The sequence below is a fragment of the Lepisosteus oculatus genome, chromosome 7 (genome assembly GCF_040954835.1).
Source record: "Lepisosteus oculatus isolate fLepOcu1 chromosome 7, fLepOcu1.hap2, whole genome shotgun sequence".
Taxonomy (NCBI): domain Eukaryota; kingdom Metazoa; phylum Chordata; class Actinopteri; order Semionotiformes; family Lepisosteidae; genus Lepisosteus; species Lepisosteus oculatus.
This window is the reverse complement of record NC_090702.1, coordinates 41,373,995-41,397,974: the sequence shown is the minus strand read 5'-3', so window position 1 is coordinate 41,397,974 and position 23,980 is coordinate 41,373,995. Positions and strand designations below refer to the sequence as shown.

Genomic DNA, 23,980 nt, shown 5'->3' with positions numbered 1-23,980 from the left:
TAGAAATACAGCAGATTACTGAATAGCTGGATATCAAAGGCAGTGGACGCATTTTTGCTTCACGTGAACAGTGTGGACATATAATAGTATGTGCGATTTCTACTATAAGCTTTTCAAATATGAGAGGCCAACAAACAAAACGCACGTCCATTTAACTTTGAATCAGGAGGTGTTTCTCCGGCTACATGTGATTGGTGCCGCCCCTGCCATGGGCGGGCAGGTACGAGCAGGTACAGGGAGCTATGAACAGCGAAGTAGGAGAGTTAGTCCAGGGTATCCCCCGCCAGCAGCGCGATGCCTCGTTTCACGGTGCACGTCAGGGACGAGTGGCTGACCGTCCCCTGCAAGGACGTGTCCAACACGGTGCAGTGGCTGGGCGTCGAGGCGCTCCGACGGTACACGAAGAACAAGCCCGACAATGGGGGCATCAGCTCGGTGAAAGATGTGCGTTTCTATGTGAGGCGATGTCAGGGACACGGGCTGCTGGACGCGGACGATGTGATCGAAGACGTTTTGGAAGACAACGATTTCGTTGAAATCGGTAATTTTTAAAGAACGGGTTGTTGTGTTTTTTTTTACATATTTGCGTTATTATTTATTTAATTTTTCGTTTTTAATTGTAAAAATAATTAAACCGTTTGTGTTTGGCTTATACTTTCTAACGTTAATAATATTTAGATTGGGTTAACCGACTCACAAATTCCATTCACAGCACATATTTCCGTAAATTGTTTCTCATTTCTTTTATCTAAGTGATTAAGTTTATTCGTTTTTATTAGTGGTTGGGCCCTAAAATAAAATAAAAAAAAGTTTACGTGAAATTGATTTACTCACATAAGCTAAATTCTTTAACATGTCTATTAAAATATATCTTTACATTTCAGTTATCGAAGGAGACACAAAATCTCCGGATTTTATTCCGTCCCAGCCGGGAGAGCCTCACCTGTATCCTTTTTTTTTAAAGAGGGGATAGTATTTGGTGGTGTGGGAGGTGTAAACTCTCGTGAGTTGATGTATTGGTTTTGATGCACTGGCTTCTTTAACCGCTCATCTCCAGCAATACTACATACCGAGAGCCTGATGAAGTGAGTATGTTTGAAATGATAACCATCTGTTCTCTTTGCTACTGTTACTGTAAAGGTTGTAATAACATTATTGATAGACCCGCCAGTGTCTTGTGTTGTCTTACTTTTTCATAGTACATTCTTTTGGATGGCAACAGTCTAACAACCACAGATCTGGTCAAGTTAGGAAAAGGACTCTACAGGATTAAGGTAAAGATTATTAACAAGATAATCAAAATAATTTGCTGTTTTAGTTATTTTTAATATAACATTATTTTATATAGTACCTCTTTAGGACACATCGTCTCAAGATTCTTTACACTAAAACGATGAAAAGCAATGACTCTAGAAGCACCTTAACATTAAATTTAACAGTATTTAAAAGCCGTATAAAATTAAGATTAAGATTAAGACACTGAACTACATGCACAAATTTGGATTGATAGAGCAGAAACTATGGTCTCCCAGAGTATGAAGTTTTGGAAAATGAGAGAAGTTTTTATTTTTTTAGCTTACCCCAGAAGCAGAAGACAGAGTTGGGCATTCAAGAGAACTCCTCGAAAACATTGTAAAGGAAAATAAAGGTAGTTTTGAAAAATACATGTGTTTACAATTTAAAAATCTAACACAAAGATATATGACCTAAAGCTGTCCAAAACTGGTACAATAACCTTTGTTTTCTTCTAGTTGTTTATGGAATCACAACGGGTTTTGGAAAATTTGCTCGAACAGTTATACCAAAGAGTAAGCTGAAGTAAGTTTTTCTGAAGTTTCTCTTATATTCCATGAGGTATTTTGGAGTTTTTCAGCTATCAAGTTGACATTTCTTAAAGAGTGAAAGTGTTAAAAAAGAAGGTTTAACCCATTTACTTTATAAAGGTTCAATAGTGTCATTAGTATGCGGTTGCCTCTCACCTCTTAGGCCCTGGGTTCAACTCAGGAGTGGTGTTGCTTCTTATTTGAGTTTGGATGTTCTTCTCATTCATACTGGGATTTCACCCACCTGGTGCTACTAAATAGTGTGTATCCATGCCTTCTGATAGGCTGACGTCCTGTCCAGGGTGTAGTGCTTCCGACATGAGCTCTGAATTCTCATGACCTTTACAAGGAATAAGTGACTTTCAGATAAGAGATGGAACTGGTTTTTCTATGTCCCAATTAGACCTTTTAGAAACTGTTTTATCATTTGTTTTCAGTATTAGTATTTATATATGAAAATCATAATCTCTGGACCTGTTATCGTTAAATTAAAATGAAATATGCTCTAATTACATAGAGATTTGAGGTTCTTATTACAATTTTCCATCAAGGAACACTTACTTCTGACCAGAGAAGCAAAGAGGCTGTTTATCATTTACTAATATCTGACTATGATAGCCATCATATAGATAGAATACAATGAAAATTGATTATTGTACTCTAATAAACTTCTTAGTCCAAATTGCCAAAAAGTTCAAATTTAGCTGTTTATTCTGTGGGAATGCAGTTATAATTCTGATTAAATCTAGAACTTTTATGGGCACTTTTAATTTAATGCATTTATATCCAGTGAAAACTGGAAGTTAAGGGCACAAAGATTTGTAATGAATTGTGTTTTTTATACAAGCCTATAGAATCCCTGGGTAACTTAATTCAAAACGCTACTAGGTTTCATGTTGTATTTCTTGAAAGAAGTGAGAATTTGAGATTCTGTTTATATTGAATTAGTGCTAAAACTTAGTGGAGGACTTCACCCAGCCATAATGTAGGATTTATGGAATACATCACGTGAGATACTGAAACCAATATGCTTTTTGTTTTGCTTTTCTTCTTTTTTGGCTTTAGGGAATTGCAAGAAAACCTGGTTCGGTCTCACTCAGCTGGTGAGTCCCAGATTCCTTCAGCATCTGAGAAGTGCAGAGGAGGAGCCTGAAAGTGAATCAGTATCAGGTTATTGAATTTGTTTGCTGGTGGCTCACGTTTGTTTGTTTTTCGCTTGTAGGTCTAGGCAAGCCATTGAGTCCTGAACGCTCACGAATGCTGCTGGCTCTTAGGATCAATGTCCTGGCCAAAGGGTACAGTGGCATCTCTCTGGACACCCTTCATCAGATGATAGAGGCCTTCAATGGTAACCTTGAGCTTGTTTTATAGGAATCAGTGGTGTGTAATAAGTAGCGACCCATTTGTTCCATGACCTGCACAATTAAGTACTAGTAAAGGTTTAGAAATATATTCATAAAAAACATGGTGATGGAATCCAACCCTGTTATCCATTCTGGATGTCCTCAGCAGGGTGCAAAGCTAGGGAACTGCCTGTCAGCTAGTACTAAAAAACTCCTTGTCTCTGTTTTAACCAATACTTAACACTGCAGTTACAAAACAGAGGCCCTACACGCAGAATCTTTTATTCTTACAGTAACATTCTCACAGTGAGCCAAAACTGGGACCTGTTAATGTACAGCTAGTGCTTTTATGTGTGTAGTTTCTGCATTGCTTGTGTATATTATGATTGGTCTGGAGCAGCAACTTAGGTGTGACTCTTTCTCGATTGGAGAAGTAACTTTGTTTTTTTTTTAAAGAAAAATTAAAAATTTTCATTTATTTTTAATGTAGAGGTTTTTTTCTATTTTAAATTTAAAGGTCTCCCAGTGTTTCATTAATTTCTTTTGGTAATGCATTATCATCTGTTTTGGAATACATCCAGCGTTTAATTATATTGTTCTTTTTTTTGAAAAATCTACATGGGTCAGCCTCTGCACCATCACATAGCATAAGAAATAAGAAAAGAACAGAAACTGTGGCAATAAAATGTGAGGTCCGGGAAATCAGCAGTAGGGGGTCAATCATGTGGCAGGGTCAGGCGAGGCCTAGTCCAAAATGCATTACAAATGTTTAATTTAATTGACCTGTTCCATTGTAATTGCTGTTTTATTATTATTATTATTAGTAGTATTTCTATTATTAGTGGTGATGTTAATAATAATATGTTCGTGCACGAGCGAGGCCAAGCGCGTGAACCTTATTTTAAAAAAAGATACATTCTAACAAAAACGGTTGCACCGTGGTGAACCGCAGAAACACAAGCCGTTATTCTTTGTAAATGTACTTTAATAAACGTGTTTCATATGGATGGATACTTCATTTCATTCTCGGAGTGCAACCTGTGCGACGTGTGACTCGCGTCCCGCCTGTCTCTGCAGCCTCCTGCCTGTCTTATGTCCCAGAGAAGGGGACGGTCGGGGCCAGCGGAGACCTCGCGCCCCTGGCTCACCTGGCGCTGGGGCTCACGGGAGAGGGCAAGATGTGGTCACCGAAGAGCGGCTGGGCCGACGCCAAATACGTGAGCGTTCGTTTATTACGTTCCCCGTAGTATACATCCCTATAAAACATCCCTTCAGAGGGAGCGATGGCAGACGGTCATTGATTTAAAATGCATTGGAAGTCCATCGAAAATGTGGGCAACCCTAAGTAACTAGCACTGTCAAGAGCACTGGGATCTGTTTATTTTATAAGTGAGAGAGTGCCCTTTTAGAGCACTTGTTTAATATATGTTATTATATAAGTTATGTTATTAGATATCCTAACATCTTACAGCAAAAAACAGCTCAACGTTCATTCTAATAATGTTCTAACTTTGAATACCAGCCGTTAACAGTTAATAACAACATGAATTTGTTGTTAATGGATTGTTTATAGCTGCTTATCGTAGAGCCCAAAGGTGTGACCAAAATGAGTATGTCATTGTATAATTTCTATTAAATTTGCATAAAATGCAAAAACGAAGCCCTTCAGCATGAATAGTTTGGTATTTGCCTTTGATGGGCTTTTAATAAAAACTTTTGATTGCTTCTGTTCCTATCCCCTCACCCCCATTGCACAGGTGCTGGAGGCCCATGGTCTGACTCCCATATCCCTGAAGCCAAAGGAGGTACTGTTTCTAAATGTATTCAGGGCACATATATACTACAAATATATAGTACAAAAGGAATGATCAGTAGCTTATACAAGTTTTCTGATGACATAAACCTTGAAGTACGAATTATAATGAAAAGTTATGGCTGAATTCTTACTTGCCAGTGTGTTTGCTACCATATAAAGTACAGGTGAAACCCACCTGACTTGCTTGGTGGATGTCAATGGCTCCCTGTGTTTGGCCCCCAGGGGCTGGCCCTCATCAATGGGACCCAGATGATCACGTCTCTGGGTGCGGAGGCAGTGGAGAGGGCTCAGGCCATCGCCAGGCAGGCTGACATCATCGCCGCGTTAACCCTGGAGGTGCTCAAGGGAACCACAAGGGCCTTTGACAGCGGTGAGATAGGCGCTGGAAGCAGGGAGCAGTGGGCTGGATGTTTTTAACGTGTTTAAAGTTAATAGGAAAATATTAGAACAAAAATATTAGACAGAACAAAAGATACATCATTATTCTTGTTTACTGTCTGCATGTTTCTTTAGCATTTTAAAAATTCTTACTCTTTACCCATTTATATTTGACAGAGGAGGGTTGTCAAATCTTTACTGTTAAGGGCTGTTAATCTTGACGGATTTTACCCTGGTTGCTGTAGTGGTGAAGTCTGCCTAGAAGTCAAGGCAGGAATGTAGAAATCATGTCGCCACACTGCCCCCTGTCCCCTAGGTATCCATGAGCTGCGTCCTCACCCTGGACAGAAGGAAGTGGCCTTCAGGTTTCGATCTCTGCTGGATTCTGATCATCATCCTTCGGAAATAGCAGGTGCAGATCCATTTCAGCCAGCACTTCTTTCCTTTCCAGATTTTGCTCTGCCTAATGCTGTTTCTGATTCTAAATCTGTTTGACAGAAAGCCACAGGTTTTGCGACCGAGTTCAAGATGCGTACACCCTGCGCTGCTGTCCTCAGGTATGTTAAACTGGTGGTGTTTGAGTTTCCTATGTTAAATTCAGTCTGTTAGTTTACTATTTACCATTTTACCATGGTAAATTTCTAAGGGGTTTCGTTAGGTAATCAGATTTGTTAACTGCAATTCATTTCGATATCCAGGTGCATGGAGTGGTGAATGACACTATTGAGTTTGTCAAGAACATCATCAACACAGAAATCAACAGCGCCACAGACAACCCTGTATCCTTTCTCACTTCCACCTAGTCTGAAAACAGTTAAGCCGCCTTTTTTTCCAATTAATCAAGTGCTTGGATTTGCATTGCAAACTTAGAAGGTAATTTCTTTTTAAAAGAAACAATTGCTGAAGATTTTCTTTGTAGGGAAATACCTCAATTCATTTTCAGTGGCCTGTAAGGGTTGGATTCTGAGGATTTTTTTTATTCCTAGCTGCTTCCCTGGTAACATTGGTAATTGGTCATATTTATTTTCAAATAACACTGAAAGTTTTTTAAAATATCTGGGCATTTTGGACATGGCTATCACAAATATATAGTTTGTGAACAATAAAAAGCTCACATTTCTATTTAAATGGTACTTAGTGAATTAAAAGAAGGCTATAGGCAAACCTCCAAACAGCCCGAATGATTTTCTGCTGCAGAAAATTTAAGGGCCCCTGAGAGAATGGATGTCTCTGTCACAGTCTATTTTTTTTACTATCACACCTGTTACATGTGTTTCATGTTGTTTATGGCAGTTTGAACTTAACAGACATTAAAGATGGTCTTTGCTGAAAGGGGAGAGACCATTTCTGGTGGGAATTTTCATGGTGAATACCCTGCTAAAGTAAGTGAATGGAAAAACCTGTATATATTTGTTGCAAACATGATGTGAGGCTGTAATAAATAACCAAGTACAAGTAATAAATAAGGAACAATTGTAGATGTGAAGAACTTGAACTCACACCTGAAGGAGGCTTACTAGCCAAAAGTTTTTTCTACTTTTGTGAAGTGTTACCTGTGCTTTGTTATAAATTAATGTGCATCTTTCATGTTCCCTAAATTGAACAAGACTACATTTCCCTTGCTATTTGAATGGATTATTTTTCTACACTGTAAATATGAGTGAGAAGATGTGTAGCAAGACCTGATTCAGAGTAATAACAGCATAGAATGAATAATCGCAAAACGCCCACAGTTTCATCTCGGAAATATCAAGCGTTTGATTATAAAGTCGCTCGTATGTTCTGTTATTCCAGGCTCTGGACTATTTAGCCATCGGTGTGCACGAGCTGGCCTCCATCAGTGAGAGGAGGATTGAGCGGCTGTGTAACCCGTCTCTGAGCGAGCTGCCCGCGTTCCTAGTCAGCGAAGGGGGCCTGAACTCCGGGTTCATGATAGCCCACTGCACTGCCGCTGCTCTGGGTGAGTAAGTGGCACCAGTGGTGGACGTGGCACTGGAGAGTGGTGATGTGTTGCACGTTGCTCCTCGTCTGTACATCTCTGTTTCACGATGTGGGCTTTTTGTGTCCAGTCGGTCTTTTCAGCAATTATTTATGATCGACAAGTGCTTGTGGACATTGGATCGAGAATTTTTTATGAGCATTTCATTGCACTTCAGTGCATATGACTAATAAACTGAACTGAACTAAGTGGTTACATGTACTGCCAAGAGGGCTGGTACCAATACCTGAAACTCAGCGGAATAAGAACAGCCGTTTTTGGCTGTAGGCGAGTACAGAGGAAAGTGTGAAAAAAACATATTAAGAAAGCCTAGATTTCTGTAAAGGTTGTTGTAGTTTCTGGAAAAAATACTTTGTATTTCATTTTGTGTGCCTAAGCTGCATACACTGAGGAAAAAAATAAAATATTATCCCACCAAATCTGTTAGTTAGTCACAGAATTTTTATTTCTTCATTGCTAGTTCTAAAATCTGTAAAACACCAAAAGACCTGTAGTTTGGTGAATAATGGACACAATGTATGGAATATGTATGTGGTATGATGAGGCTACTGTCTGTGCCATGATAACCACAGTCTATGTAGCATCATGAGAACATTGTCTAGTATGTTACACTAAGAGGACACTACAAGTGGTATGATGATTACAGTGTATGGTGCATGATGAGGACACTGTATGTACCATGATAGGGACACTGTATATGATAATGTGAGGACACTAAGTACCCTGATGAGGACACTGTATATGATAATGTGAGGACAGACTCTTCCTTTAATAGCACTGTCCTGTCCCTGCAGTGTCAGAGAATAAAGTACTGTGTCACCCGTCCTCTGTGGACTCCCTGTCCACCAGCGCTGCCACTGAGGACCATGTGTCAATGGGTGGCTGGGCAGCCAGGAAGGCCCTCCGCGTGGTGGAGCATGTGGAACAAGGTACGGCACAGGAGGAAGTGATGGAAGAGATCGAATTGAGGGGGTACTGTGAGACACAGGCTCTGCAGACCCTGTTTGTATCCCTTTGAATTACTACACTGTCCTCCGCCAAATGTAGTTTTACTACAGGACAAACAGCATCTCTTTCATCAACTGTTGCACATGTGATCATCCTCTCACACCCCAAAAACTGAACACGTAAATATTTTTTCACATTATAAGACTTTGTTTCTCTCTTATAGTTTAGGAAGAATTAATATATGTCATGGGCGATGGTGCATTTAATTTAGAATGTAAAAGTTATAAAACAGTGTCTTTTCAATAATATAGTCTTTTCTTTGTACCTCCTAGTTATCTTATTTGAACAGATAACCAATCCTCTATGTGACCTGTTTCTGGTCACCTAACCAAAAACAAATTGACTTATCTTTGAAAATCATTTACTTTCAGCTATTTATAAACTGAAAGACTTCAAGCGATGGGCTAACATGGGATAATATTTAACTCAGTGTGACACAAGGGCTTGACTGTGGATCATCACTTGGAAATTCAGTACATTGTAGACATGCAGCTGCTATTAAAACTTAAATGGAAACTCACACATTCATTTCAGTCTTGCATTAAATGTCTGCTGCTGAAGATGGATTTTGTTTTACACTGTAAAATCATTAAATTGTTAGTGTATTAATACACAACACTCCCTGTATAACAGCTGAAAGAAATCTGTAAGAAACCTCTGGCAGCTGGGAAACCTCTGGGATAGCTTCTCCCTGTGCAATGAGTTCCCTGGGTTTTGCTTATGCATTCCTAAAAGTCCTTCAGGATTCCAGAAGGTTTTTGTCTCCAAGGTATTTTGCATACAGATGTGTTCAACTTGATATGTCAAAAATGAGAAAGATTAGCGATGGGGGGGAAAAAGTGATCCAATTAGGTGGAGTTAACAAAAAGGACATCAAAGGTTGTAGTTTTTACTTAGCCAGCACAGTTATTTTCTATAGGGGCTTTTCCAGGCAGTACCTTCCATGCTTTAAAGCATGTGTGAGGCTAGCCCTGTGTCTGTGATTCACAAGGTCACATTGCACAATTTAGGAGCTGATTACATCACCATTGGTATTCTTGCAATTAGAGAGGGGGTCAGTATCCCGTGTTTATTCACCCACTTTGCTACAGCAATCTTGGGCCCCCAGTCTAATCAGTCCCCCGGGGGTCTGATAAGACCAGGCCATGATCCCTCTGGTATTGAGCACTGCTCTTCAGAAAGGCTCACAGGCCCAGCAGAAGTGGAGCAACAGTCCAGTTGAAATCTACACTATTGTCAGATTTTCCGTTAAGTATTACGGAACAAAGCAAATTTACTGCTTAACACACAGTATTACAAGCGAGAATGGTTTTTGCTTTCGAATAAAAACGGGGCTGATCCCACTGGCTGCTCAGAAGCGACTGGGCTTCTGAAAAAGGCTGCAAAGATTGTCATGGAGAAGCAGCCAATGGGACAAAAAAACTTGAAACAAATTGAGAATTCCACAATAAAACAACCGAAGAAAAATAAATGAATACAGGATGACGGAATTAAACCTCAGTGGCATGATTTTGTCTGTTCTCCCTGTGCTCATGTGGGTTTCCTGCAGGTCCATCAGTTCAAAGACATGCTGGTAGAGTAATTGGTGTGAGAGTGCGTTTGTTTGTGTCTGTCATGTGTCCATTGTGTGCCCTGCGATGGACTGGCATCCCATCCAGGGTGTACCCTCCCTTGTGCCTCTTGTTTGCTGGGATAGGCTCATGACCCTGTATTGGATAAAGCGGTTTGAAAATGTATAAAAGGAATTAATCTGTTGTCTCTGAAAAAAGTAGAATGTTTGAAGCAGTAATAAATCTAGGGAGAGCACCTATCTCTAATTCTGTTAAACCCTATCACACCTTCCTAGACCGCCCTAACTCTGCCCTGTAGATATAAGGGGAAATTAATAGTTTTACAATTCTAAGAAAAATCCAAAGAAATAGCAAAGCAGAATCGACCAGACAGAAAAAATAAAATGAGGTGTGTTAATTCAGTGAAAACGAAGAATTAAGCCCTGACTTAATTAGGTGGGTGTTTATCAAGAAGAGAAATGTGAACTGGGAACATTAACAGGTGTGCTTTCCTTCTCAGTTCTGTCCATAGAGCTGCTCGCAGCCTGCCAGGGGATCGAGTTTTTACGCCCCCTGAGAACTACCACTCCATTGGAGAAAGTCTATGACCTTGTTCGTGCATCTGTCAAGTAAGTTAAACACAAAATCATATATTTACACAGGTTTGTCTATTTAAAAAAATGCAGAATAGACTGGTTAATATTTGGCTAATGTACTGCATGTCTTTCTTTCAGGCCATGGATTAAGGATCGCTTCATGGCTCCAGATATCGAGGCTGTTCACAGGCTACTTTTGGACCAAAAGGCAAGTGTTACAACTGGGTTGCTTTTTGCAAGAAAAAGAACAAATGCAGCACATTGCGTTTTCCCTAGAGTTTTCTGGAAATGTATTTGGATTTTTTTTTAAAGACAATTCAAAATACCACAGTGATGACAATACCATTGAAGGGTACTGTAGTTTTAATTAAGCTGTTGTGAAAATGGAAAACACACATTATTTGACACTATGTTTATACTAGTAAAACTTTATTCATAGCCTTAATTAAGTATAGCTTAAATATTCTATTTAAAGAAAAGCACTAACTGTGATGGACTTTTGTCTTGTCCAGGGTATACCCTGCCTTGCACTTGTTGCTTGCTGGGATAGGCTCCAGCCCCCCCTGCAACCCAGAACTGAATAAAGCAGTTAGAAAATGGATGGAAAAGCACTGAAATTACTTTTAAAATGACATAAAAACGGCAGCTTTCTTCTAGAAAATGAGTCTTTGTCTTCCCTACAACTTTTGATTTTCTTCTCTCATACAGGTGTGGCAGGTAGCATGTCCTTACATAGAAAAGTACAAGCTGGAGCACATACCTGAATCACGGCCTACCTCACCAACAGCCTTTGCGCTCGACTCTCCGTCGTCACCAAGGAAACGCGTGTGCCATGAATACGATCATTGAGACAGACGGGGCAGACACATTAACTAAGCCATTATTTGTTATCTTAGTTAATAATTTTAACGTAAATCTAAGAATTCCTTACAAATCTTAATAAAATAAAGGGAAATGTGTTTAATTTTTGATTTATAAGGTACCTCAATATTTTGCTAGCTGGGACAGTGGTAGTTTTTGTAAGGGACAGTATAGATCAGGAGTGAATAGTTCTATTTCCTGAGTTCCTAAAGGTTTTCCACTTGCCTTTCATCTGTGTTGTAACTTTACTGTGATAATTATTACCCTTGTTACTTGTTACCCAGATAAATCAAGTGAACATAGTTCTATATCTGAAATACCTGATACTTTATTCCTGTATAACTGTGTGTGGCAACTGGACAGCTGCATTTAAGGGCTGGCGCTGTTACTACTGGTAAAGCTGTACAATGTATTCGGTTTGCTCAAATATTTTTGTTTATAAATGATTAAGTTGGTCATTACTGATTGTCTTTTTTCTACCTCACATACTGTATGGTCAGTTAAAAGCTGATGTCTGAGTTAAATGGATCAGTAACATGTACAGTCCCCAAAAAATAATTTCTGTAATAATCCAGTACCAAGGAAATACTTTTAAATGCCAAGATAAGATTTGTTTTTGCAATTTTTTTCTCCTTACTGCTTGACTCCAATTAAATTTATTAGAAAACATGTGAGCTTTGATGTTTGCAACATTGTTATCCATACCTCAAAATATTAAATAAATCTAAATATCTACAGTAATAACAAAACATGCCTAATAACTCTTAACAACTATTAAAGTGATATGTATTTACAGTGTTATCTCTGTTATCTCTGGCATGCATGAAATTGCAGAAATTCTTTATGCAAGTTTAGTAAAATGAATGTCTTAATCCATTTCAACATTTACATAATTATTTATTATTTGGAAACAATATATTAATGGTTATAGTCATTTTCTTTATAACATTTCAGTATATAGGTAATACCCCTGTTTCAGATTCAGTTTTAAAATAAAACAATATGAACGAATCCCTTATATCTGTTCTGTATCCTGTACTCATCTTTATTATTTTGTGTGTAAATTACACTAGTTTATGTATTGGGTTTTCACAAAGCTATTTGTTGGAGAGCATAATGTACTGCATATCACTAGCTGTATTTTTATTCTATTGGAAACAGAACAGATCATTTTCTTAGAAATAAATTAGTATTTAAGGTTTCTCTGTACTTAATTCTTCACCGGAATGCCATTCATTCTTAATCAAATATTTTCAGACTACTTGCTAAAAATACATTCTCAGGAATGACAGTTGAAAACCAACTATAACTTTGTTATATCAAAAGTTTTACATTAAAGGACAAATATGTGATTGGCACAGATTTATGATACATTTCTTTAAACTTTTAATTTCTTAATTGATACTCTGTTTTGTGTAAAATGGTTTCTTGACACAGAAGACACTGAGAAGAAAAAAGCAAAAAAACATTTTTTAGGTTTTCAAATATATAGTCATTTAAAATAATTGAGTCATTCCTAACATTGATTCAAGACTAAACTATAAATCATTTAAAGCAGTTAAGAGTATATATAATCCAGTGACCAAAACCATTTTGTTGAACTTTACAACTTGGTTACACATCTTTCAATGACAAGTTTGCTTTTTAGTATTTTAAGTAAGTAATGTAGAATTAGCTTTGATCTCTGTCCATACTTGTACTAGATGGTACTTGAGTACAAAGTGTCAACTGTAAATGCAGACTCAATAGGCTGTGTCAATAGTACTGTGTGCCGACAGCACAGATGAAGATGAAACGGCAAAGGAAAAAATGAAGGAGAATCACAGCAATGTAACATGATGCTTGTAAAACAACACTCTACACCGGTCTTTTGTTTTACAATGTTTATATAATATTACATGCAGCTCTCAACTGATATCCTACTGAAGCTCAGCAGGGTTGAGCCTGGTCAGTACCTGGATGGGAGACCTCCAGGTCTCCATGGGACCAGTGGGGGGTGCCCACGCTGTAGTCTGTGTGGGTCCTAATGCCCCAGTATAGTGGCGGGGACACTATACTATAGTGTGCGCCATCGTTCAGATGAGATGTTAAGCCGAGGTCTTGACTCTCAGTGGTCATTAAAGATCCCAGGGCATTTCTCGATAAGAATAGGGAGCTATCCCGGTGTCCGGGCCAAATTTCTAGCCTCGGCCGTTACCGTAGCCTCAAAATTGTCCCCGTGTATGACTGGCTTGCAGTTGCGCTGCGATGGACTGGCGCCCTGTCCAGGGTGTACCCTGCCTTGCGCTCATTGCTTGCCGGGTAGGCTCCGGCTTCCAGTGACAACATATGGTATTAAGCGGTTTGGAAAGTGACATGACATTACATGACATAATTTACTAGTTATGTTCATTATATACTATAGGTAAACATCTGAGTACTTTGCTCAAACACAAGAGCTGTACTAGCTCACTGAGTCTTTGAGCCTGCAACCTCTTAGTTATATCAGCAATTTCACACTCTTCTTCCTCTGGAGAAACCTATAAGACTGGTTTCCCAATAAGACTAAATAGCCAACCTGCAGCTCCTTTAGCAAATCACCTGTAATGGCTACATGGACAGTTTTCATTGTATTCAGCATATCCGCACTACTTGGACATAATACATTGCATAGACCATGGACACAAAGCAGCTCTACTCATATTGAGTTTCATTCAATTTCTATTGCATCTATTATTATGTAACCTTATTTTTGTAACCTTGATTTTGTGATTTGGTGATTCTGTGATTTTTGTGATTATGTGATTATGTGATTCTTGTGATTTTTGTGACCTCGCAGAAAAGACATTTCATTGCCAGCAACTACTCCTGCACACTGTATTGTTGTGCATTTGATAAATAAACTGATTTGATTTGATTAAATTAAAAAGCTGTACATTTTTTTATGAGTGCGCATTCAAGCATTCCCTTTGATTCATGTGAAGATTTGACTGGCAGGATTGTAATTTCCATTCAAAGCAGAAAACAAATGTTCTCTAAAAAGACTAGAAACCTTCTCGTGACTCATGATGAATAGTAAAACCTGATGAGAAATAATATGGCAATATGGAAACAGCTGGTAACTTTTTATTAAGGAGTTAAAGATAAAAGATCAGGTAATTCAATTAGTTGATAGGCATTTATTTTTTTCAAAATGCATTAATTTACACATCCCCTGGAAACCATTCAGTAGTCCATGGTTTTGTCATTATCATAAACCACCATTCCTTTAATGATGACGTATCTGATAAGCTCCTGATGTCCTCCAAACTGATAAATCAGATGCTCCCACCTAGAAAATATATATAATGCAATTATTTTATGTCATATTGAAGTTAAGTCAGTAAATACATCCATCCATTTTCTAACTGCTTCATCCAGTTTAGGGTCTCAGGTGAGCTGGAGCCTATCCCAGTGGCAGGATACACCTTGGATGGGATGCCAGTCCATCACAGGACACACACAGACATACTGTAGATACACACACTCTTGCCAGGGTCAGTTTTCCCAGCCTTAAATTAACCTACCAGCATGTCTTTGGTAGGTTAAAATTAACCTACCAGCTGCAGTAGGAAACCCATGCAATCACATGCAAACTTCATGCAGATAAAACCCCAGTAATTGAACCCAGGGCCCCAGTACTGTGAGGAGGCAATACTAACCACTGTGCCACCCTCAGTAAATATAACCGGCATTAAATAAATCCAATTAACTGAACATTTTCTTTGCATCTTACACTGCATAATATATATTTTTGATACATAGCCACTACGTCTTAGTCATTGCTGCAAATTCCATAAAAAGAATAACATTTTAAATCTGGGAAATTGGGAACTTCTGCTCAAGATTGTGTGCTATTCATAGTGTAGGCTATCAATATATTGTTTATTGCAGCACTGGACACATCTACAGAGTCGTCTCATGGGGACGTTTCAAAAATGTCAAAAGTTGCAGTGCAGTCCACATAATTCAGCCCAAAACAAATAAAAAAAAACATGCCAGTCAACATGTAAATGTACAGTAGCATGCCATGAAGCCTGAAAATCTAGTCCTAGAATCTAGTCTAGTCACCAATAATATCGATTCTTACTAACAACGAGGCTTGATCATGGTGGCACCTTTTGTGACCTTTTGTGACCTTTGTGTGCAGTTTGCTTTGCTTCACATGTCCATCATGGTAGTCCTAAAACAAGGGTGCTGTCAGAAAGAATCCGACATGGCTAATGGCCTGATGAGTAGTGTTAAATGCCTTTGTCTTAGTTGTGCTCTAAATCCAGAAGACCTTAAAAAGGTGTTCCACATGCGCACAAATGTATATGCTCGGCTGTGTGGCGCTTTCACCACTCTGTAAAATGAAACCAAATGTCCGAATGTGATGTGAGCGAAGCTGTACCGTGCAGAATTCAGGATGATGAGGTCTCCCTGTTTGTCGACCTCTAGAGAGCCGTGGAGGTGAGACTTCCCCAGGGCGTAGGCTGCATTGATGGTAGCCGCAGCTAATGCCTCATTCATCGACATCTTCATGTTCACACAGCCCAGATGCATCACTATAGGCTGGGAAGAAAGCGAAAGTCAACAGCCAGCTTTCATCTGCTCATCCCATACCTTTACACAGCAAATCAACTGATAAGCAAATCACAAAGCGCAAATTAACCAAAAGGAAAACAATAAATCAGATCATGATGTTTGAGGTCCCAGTTTGCTTAGAATAGGAGAAGGAAGATAATGCAGTTTGATGGGATTCTGGATTTCACAAATGTTTCTGCGGGTTAAAGATTAGACCTTGACAATTAAACCTCCCATAAAACCCACTTAAACTGAGTGGTTTACTTAGATAACCTCCAGTTAGAGATTTACTGTATGTTGCATGAGTAACAGTTAATTAAGAGCTGAAAATAAAACCTCTGTCTCTGTACATTCGGTATCATACTCAGACACCTACCATAGAGCAACAGTAGGCGTTGGGGTTGAAATCACTGCCCAGAGCTACGATGACTCCTGCATCAAGCATATCTCTTGCTCTGGGTTGCTTCAATCTACAGAACAAGCAGACTGGTGGCATAAACCTCCATTTCCAAAACAATGTTTATCAACCATCAGAATGAAAAAGAAATGAAAGGGGAACAAAGAAAGCCATGTTCTGTGACACAAATAAAAGGGAATCATTCAGCCCAGGTGAGATAGTGGAAGAAAACCCCTCCTTCTGGGTGCCTGGTTTGCTCCTGAGAGATGAAGATGAGATTATTTTTATTTATCTTCACTCCCTGTTTTCTGTACCAGTGCTGTAGGTCCTTGCCCCAGCAGGTACTGTATTCGCCTTCTCAGCAGAGTCCACCTTGCTGACTGCTACTCTTTTTCATGTGCGTTTTATTAATTAACAGACCAAGCAGAAATCACTCAGCTGGCTTTTTACACATGAGCAGTTAGGATCCGCAAAGCATTTGCTTTACTTGGAGATCATTTCAATTTGTTTTCTCGGCACACAGATTTGTTTAGAGTGCAAACTTATGTCAATATATCTAAAGACTTTCTGACGCTGACTAGAACTAATATTAAATCAAGAGATATCACACCACAATGGATATACCTTCTGATGATTGTGGCACAGCTACTGTATATCTTTCATTTAATCCAGCACCCTGGCCAGATGTGCTGAAATACATTACAGCACCAAATACATTGTACAAACTTCCCAGCTGTGTGCGGCTAATGAATTGCACCTTCCGCCTACTCATTCATGATTTCTTTCTTTGTCCTTCCTATCCCAGCTCTTTGACTCTTGTTCCTGCACCCTGATGAGCATCCACAACAAAAACATACTTTTTTATCTTTTTAAATTTCAACATGGAATTAACCTCTACTTGTTCCAGTTCTAATGAGGGTTATTCAATTGCATCTAGCTCAACGTGCCCCCCTCCCCAGAACATCAGTAAAGACCTACTGTAAATCCCAGTCTAGGTAATGAATAACAGGTAACTAGACAGGTCAGCATGTTTAGAAGATTTAGCACTATAGCTATGTTGTCTAGGATATTAAAGCATGCGTTACATTTTAGTTGACCTAGACGATAATGGAGTGTTTGACTCCAGGGAAATTAAGGGGAACCTGTTTTTTATTTAAACAAAAGAAGTTCAATCGACTGGTGTTATTAACGGGTCGCAGTATAAACACTACAGCACAGTTTTGTTAAAAATCTAACCACTGATTAAAAAGCAGGAAGCAAAAAGTGACACATAATGCATACAAACAAATGACAAATAATAGCTGAAACCATAAGGAAATGGCTTCTTGCCATCCTTTTGAATCCCATACAGCCTGGCTGTGAACACATTCTCTCAGCACTTTGGCTATAGAGTTTTAAAATCAAACCAACATAGTATTATATTTTCTTTTTAAAAAGCTTCCTGAAAAAAAGCGTTCCATGGAGAGTTACATGGCATCTCAGCTTGCATTTGATAAATGCACCATGAAAAGATCATACCGTATAGAAACGTACTCATGTCACGGCACTGAAACACGAACTAGAAGACACAAGTCAAAACTGAGTGGAAGTTCATTTAAAAGCAAGAACAGCAGGCAGCTTTTCTACCCAAAGGGTTGTGGGAGCATGGAATAAGCTACCCAGCTATAATGTTAAAGCAGATATTTTGGCTTTCTTCAAGAAATATATCAATTAACAGTATCCAAACCTTATCAAATAACTACTAAAAGGGTCTCCACTCGTAGAAAACTGTCTTACATTCCGTATGATATAATCAATGTATTCTGTTGCAGTACAATAGAGTATGAATATACCGTATTTTACTCAATGGCTTGTCTTACTGTAAAATACAGTATGTACTGAATGTGATATACCTGTACTGTATTTTACTCAATGGCCTGTCTTACCTTAAAATATAGGCAGTTGTTGGTAACAGAACAGCTGACGTTTTGGATTTGGCCATGGCTGCTATCCCCTCGTCAGACACTTCCTCCAGATGACTAACGGCCAGAGCGCTCAGTTCAGCCCCAAGCTGAGCAACAAGACAACATGGAGGTTAGTCTCAAGGCTAGCAAGGTCATTCAACATTTTTGAAGGTCTTATGTGATTAACAATTTAAAATTTAAAAGTATTAAAACACAAATCAGGATTCGCAACCTACAAACCAAAAGGGGGCGTCATACTGTACTGTACCCCCAGGACTTAATAACTGCTGAGAAAAAAAAATGATACTGAATATTCTTTAAAAAAAATAGGATTTTACATGAATAAATATCTGGGCTATTGAACTATCATTCTTATCCACCTCTTTTTTATATCTGTGTAAAGATAATTGTCCCCTTTCAACTGTCTTATATTCTGTACATTTCGCTTCTAAATAGGACTTAACATACGTATAAAACAAAAAATAGTTGAAATAATGAAGAGGGCACCTCAGCAGAGTTGGTTGGATGAAGTTCGTCACCATGGAAGTTAATCTGTAGGCCTATGTCTTGTCCTGCCTTCAAGATGGCTCTGGTGCAATTGAGGTCAAACACTCCTTTCTCACAGAACACATCTATATTATCAATACTGAGCTCTCCTTTGGACATCTTGTCTTTCAGTTCAGGGAGGTGAACTTTAAGGATCTCATCAGTTGCCTGGGATGCTGTCTTCCCCCTGCAAAGTAAAATCTCGAACTTTTTAAGACGTCCTCCTGAAAAGAACATTTTTACTCCCTTTAAGATTTTAACAAATAAAATATTTTTCTTCATATAAACAGGTGGCTCATTTCAGGAACTGTGAATGCTCAAGTCTGCATTAATATTTAGTGATACAAGTTCACAAAACCCAAAGCATCACCTTAATCATGAAACTGCACCTCAGCAGAGGAAGACCAGACGAACCTTCACAGATTCACAAGGAACCTTACAGACAAAATACACCACTGAGGTAGTAAAGAAAACCTCTTTAGGCTTCTGTGATGCTACAAAAAACACGAGGTATCAATTCAGAAAAAAAGCCAAGTAATTCATAAAGCTTTAACTACTGTGGGATATTTTGCTTCTTTTCATTTTCAGTGAAAAAATATATATAACAGATTTTTAAATAATATATAAAACATACTGCGAAATGGAAGATGGTGTAGTGGTTAGCATTGTTGCCTTGCAGTGCATGGCCCCTGGGTTCAATTCCTGGGCTACTACCTGCATGGATCTTCTATGTTCTCCTCACATTTGCAGGTTTTTTTTTCCAGGAGCTCAAGTTTCCTCCTGTAGTCCAAAGATATTCTAGCAGGTTAATTGGCTTCTGGGAAATTTGCCCCTGGAGTGAGTGTGTGTGAGTTTGTGTCTGTGTCTGTCCTGCAATGGATTGGTGTCCCATCCAGGGTGTACCCTGCCTTGAGCCCGTCATGTGCCCGGACAGGCCTCTGGCACCCCTATGACCTTATACTGGATAAAATAGTTAGAAAACCGATAGATGGATAGAGTTGATAACATATTGTGAAATATGCATCTCTGTGTAAAAAACATCTGTTGTAGAATAGACAATGTGTGTACATTCCACTTACTCTTGTAGAGAATTGAGGCAACCCCGAGGCTTTCCTGGCAGAATAAGCTTCAAGACAGGACTACACCAAGGGTGGGATGATGGGATGATGTGATGCCCATCACTGGGCACACACACGCGCAGACACAGGCACAATTAAGAAACACCAATTAAACCCAGTCTTTGGAGGGCAGGAGGAAAGCAGAGTACAGGAGTAAAAGCAATGTGAATACGGGGAGAACATACAAGGTCCACGCAGAAGGTCGCTGGTGTGAACTCCACATCAAACCAATAAAAGCTATGAGGCAGCAGCACTAGCGACCAGGCCCCCTGAATCTGCGGTACTGATGGGATTAACCTGGGCACTGCGTGAGCCCCGCAGTAGGTGGAGGAGATGCCGATGGGGAGCTCCCGGCGAGCCTGCTCGATGACGCTCAGCATTTTGACCTCGGCGTCCAGCTCCAGGCCGTATCCGCTCTTGCACTCCGCCAGCGTGGTGCCGGCCCTCAGCATCCTCAGCAGCCTCAGCCGAAGGCCGGCCAGCAGCTGCTCCGGGGAGGCCCCGCTGGTGTGCTCCACCGTGTAGTGGATCCCTCCGCCGGCCTGGTGCAGCTCCATGTACGTGGCCCCCGCCAGCTGGGCAGAGCAAGCGTGGGCTCAGACTTCCCCTGCACCACTCTTGGACCGCCTGTTCTTACTGTGTTCCAATTACCTCTGGCTTGCGCACCCCTAACGCAGGGCCTTTCTTGCCCGTCATTGGTTTGAGTTCTTACACTGTTTAGTTAAGCCAACGAGCTAGCATACAGGGTAGTGTGGTGGCGCTGTGCCTAAGGATCTGTGCCTGTGGCTGGAAGGTTGCCGGTTCAAATCCCATGGCTGGCAGAGGAATCCTACTCTGTTGGGCCCCTAAGCAAGGCCCTTCACCCCAGCTGCTTCAGGGGTGCTGTATAAATGACTGACCCTGAGCTTCTCTCCCTTGTCTCTGTGCCTGTGTGTCTCATGGAGAGCAAGCTGGGGTATGTGAAAAGACAAATTTGTAATGTAAAAAATTGTATATGGCTAATAAAGTGATCTTATTACTATTTGTACCTAAAAGTGACATTGAGACTATTATTGCCAACACCTCACTATTGATGGAATCCGGATTCCTTCAAATAAAGGGGAACCGCAGTCTAAATTTCTCAGACAGGTTATTAAATCTCAGTAACAAAATTAATTCATTGACGGTAAAGAAAAAATGAATTGCGACAACATGGCGACTTACATGTGGTGCTTAATTCATTTTTTCTCGCTAGTACGTCACAGTACATTAATCATTACTGGGACTAGTGAGCGGAAAGGGGCGCATCATGCCACAAGTGAAAGACCGAGAGGTCGCAAGAATTGAGACATGATGCGGCCCTTTCCGCTCACTAGTCCCAGTCATGATTAATGAACTGTGATGTACTAGCACATAAGTACAGGTTGTGCAGCAGGTATTTCACCACAGAAAGTTTCCAACCTGATCCGCACCCAGAGTTAACATTTATAAGAAAAACTGTCTCGAAGTCGAGAGCAATATTTCTATATTATTAAAAGAGCTTATACAATGTCATAGGGCCGGATCACATCACTGGACATTCTGTTGCCTCGTTTTGAATCTCAGAATATGTCATTGCGCATACCTGGAAATTTTGTCTATTTTGTGGTGTAAATTTGAGATTTTACAAGTTACTGTGTACTGTGTTACTTTTATTGTGGCTTGAAATGCACTCATCAATGCTGATTCTTTCTAACCCCGGAATATAAAAAAGCCTTGCAGTTCACTTTTAAATAGCTTCTAAAAATGAATCAGATTGGTTTTGGTTTTGTTTAAAGTCCTCTCATGTTCAAAGGAGAACATTTTGATTAATCTCCTTTAAGGAAGATATTATCTTACAATGATTTCATCTTGATTTACATTTAATGTAACAATAATACTGATTTGTTGCATTTGTGAAGCCTCTCAGTCCAGTATTGATTTTGTATGGTGCCCTATGGCAGTTTGTTAAGCTTTTATGAAGGGATATTTCAGAGGCAAACATAGCAGTGTCAGAGCTATAAATCACAAAAATGATAATAGTAAGACATCAAATTAAATGTAGATAGTTAATTTCTCGACAAAACCTGTTGCATTATACATAGGTAGATGGATGATAGATAAGAGACATAGATACCTTCATTGCAAATTCATGAACTCTGTCACCTGCCCAGACAGGATGAGTATGGGCATCTATCAAACCTGAAACAAATGTTAGTTATTATAAATTATTTAATTATATATCATTTCATTTTACAAAACATGAAACTGTTGAATACAAAGGGAGTATAGTTTTCTTCAAATCTATGGGGTTACATTTTAAGCATGTGTACACTTACTGTACACTCAATACACACCTGGGATGACGCACATGCCCGAGGCATCAATTACATTTTCAAATGATGCTTCCTTGTACTGAGAATCGATTAAGCCAGCAGGTCCCACAGCCTTCACAAGGCCATCCCTGAAAAGAACAGACACATAATAGTCACAAAGAACCAGACTTCGTTAGCAGAACCTGTACATGTATCAGGCACAGCCCTGCCAAAGTTCGATAACTCGGGATTGAACTCTCCCTAATCCCATGTCCTTTCTTTGTCTTGCCTGTGAATAGAGACGTGAACAATGTTTCCAAAGGGATTCTTCAAGGAATCTTGAAGAGTATTTTCAGGAGGCACTTTGGATTTCTGAACCATTTTACATTTTATTCACTTTAAAAGCACCAAAATGAAAAACAAAATCAGAGTATTCACCACTGTAATAAAGTGGTCTAAATTCTGCAATAATTTTATTAATCAAGTATTTTAGAGCGTGCTAATACCCCCCTTCTACACAAACAACTACACAAGGAACTTAAAATGCCAAAAGGAAATAAAATGGTATTAAATAAAATATAAGCTTGGTAAAAATCTGAAGAATACTGCATAGCTGCTTTGAGTACTAATAATACTGTGCGATTATGGACTACTACTGTATAAATAAAAAAATATTGCACAAGGACGAGACAACAGGATAGCCAAAATAGAAACTGGAAAAAAGTGACACCTTGTGGTAGATATAGTTGAAAGAAAATAGCTTTTTGGTATTTAAAAAAGTACCTTCCTTTAAAGAGAATGTATAGCGTATTCTGTTGTAAAGAAAACTTCGTCGAAATTGTCGAAACTTCCTATAAACATCGTCAAAAATTCCTATAAACGTACATCACCACTACAGGAATACGGTTAAAATACAATATGAGAAATGTTATATAACACCACAGAAGCGTTATTATAAATAATTTCTTTGTACGGTACATTTTGTTAGTGTTTATGATCCGCCAACCTTCCGTGCCTCCGAAATAGAATACCTATTCTAAGAACAGTTTTTCATGTATTACACTTTATAATGTAGCGATGACAGTATAGCACCATTGCAACAACAAAACATAACTTACTTCCCCACAACCAAACTGGCATTCTCCATCAGTGCGAGTTTTTTCATTCCGTCTTTGGTCAGGTATCTTTCGCCATTATTACAAACTAAAACTATTTGTTTCGCGTTTTTGACTAGCAGCCTTAAATCGTTAGACATTTCTGATGTAAATATGTGAGAAAACGTTTGTATGTATAAATATTTCCAGAAAAAAAGGACAGACGTTTTAATTCACCGAATGACAGAGGACTAAGACGGCAAAGGTTTAAAAAATCTGACAGGTGGGGGCGGGGATTAGTACTAGTACCCGAAGGTCTAAGAGCATTTAGATGAGAGAAGTAGCACAGCGAGTAAAACTCATCAACTACTTGTTTTGTGTTTATATTTCATGTATAGTAAAAGTAGACTAACGTTAGTTAACCTTCACCTTTTTTGGTAGGCTTTTGTGCCCTTTAAGAGACAAACACTAATTACAGACGTACATTTTATATTTTATTTGTTCACGTATTTTGTGTAAGGGAATCTTTAGGTGATCTACAAATTCCATCTTACATTATGCTGTATAGAAATCCGAATTATCGATTAACTAGTCTTCCTGTAAATGTGTTTT

The 23,980-nt window shown here is 39.1% G+C and overlaps 2 protein-coding genes across 2 annotated transcripts; one reads left to right on the top strand and one right to left on the bottom strand.

Annotated features, from left to right (window-relative positions):
• The first annotated feature begins 228 nt into the window (after nucleotides 1–228).
• On the top strand, nucleotides 229–12,167 carry LOC102691485 (histidine ammonia-lyase). The gene is made up of 20 exons (XM_006633306.3): nucleotides 229–541; nucleotides 885–945; nucleotides 1,058–1,085; nucleotides 1,200–1,274; nucleotides 1,576–1,648; nucleotides 1,752–1,818; nucleotides 2,889–2,926; nucleotides 3,046–3,171; nucleotides 4,244–4,383; nucleotides 4,924–4,971; nucleotides 5,205–5,352; nucleotides 5,677–5,772; nucleotides 5,859–5,917; nucleotides 6,059–6,139; nucleotides 6,677–6,742; nucleotides 7,155–7,320; nucleotides 8,154–8,288; nucleotides 10,438–10,546; nucleotides 10,652–10,721; nucleotides 11,222–12,167. Exons 1-20 carry the CDS (start codon nucleotides 295–297, stop codon nucleotides 11,360–11,362), a joined length of 1,974 nt encoding a protein of 657 aa, XP_006633369.2. The 5' UTR covers nucleotides 229–294; the 3' UTR covers nucleotides 11,363–12,167.
• A 2,296-nt stretch (nucleotides 12,168–14,463) lies between these two features.
• Nucleotides 14,464–23,964, bottom strand: amdhd1 (amidohydrolase domain containing 1). The gene is made up of 9 exons (XM_006633357.3): nucleotides 23,393–23,964; nucleotides 22,317–22,423; nucleotides 22,097–22,161; nucleotides 20,260–20,537; nucleotides 18,806–19,031; nucleotides 18,281–18,405; nucleotides 16,335–16,428; nucleotides 15,786–15,946; nucleotides 14,464–14,684 (listed from the first exon to the last, which is right to left on the bottom strand). The coding sequence occupies exons 1-9, from the start codon at nucleotides 23,527–23,529 to the stop codon at nucleotides 14,579–14,581; spliced, it is 1,299 nt and encodes a 432-aa protein (XP_006633420.2). The 5' UTR covers nucleotides 23,530–23,964; the 3' UTR covers nucleotides 14,464–14,578.
• Nucleotides 23,965–23,980: the final 16 nt, after the last annotated feature.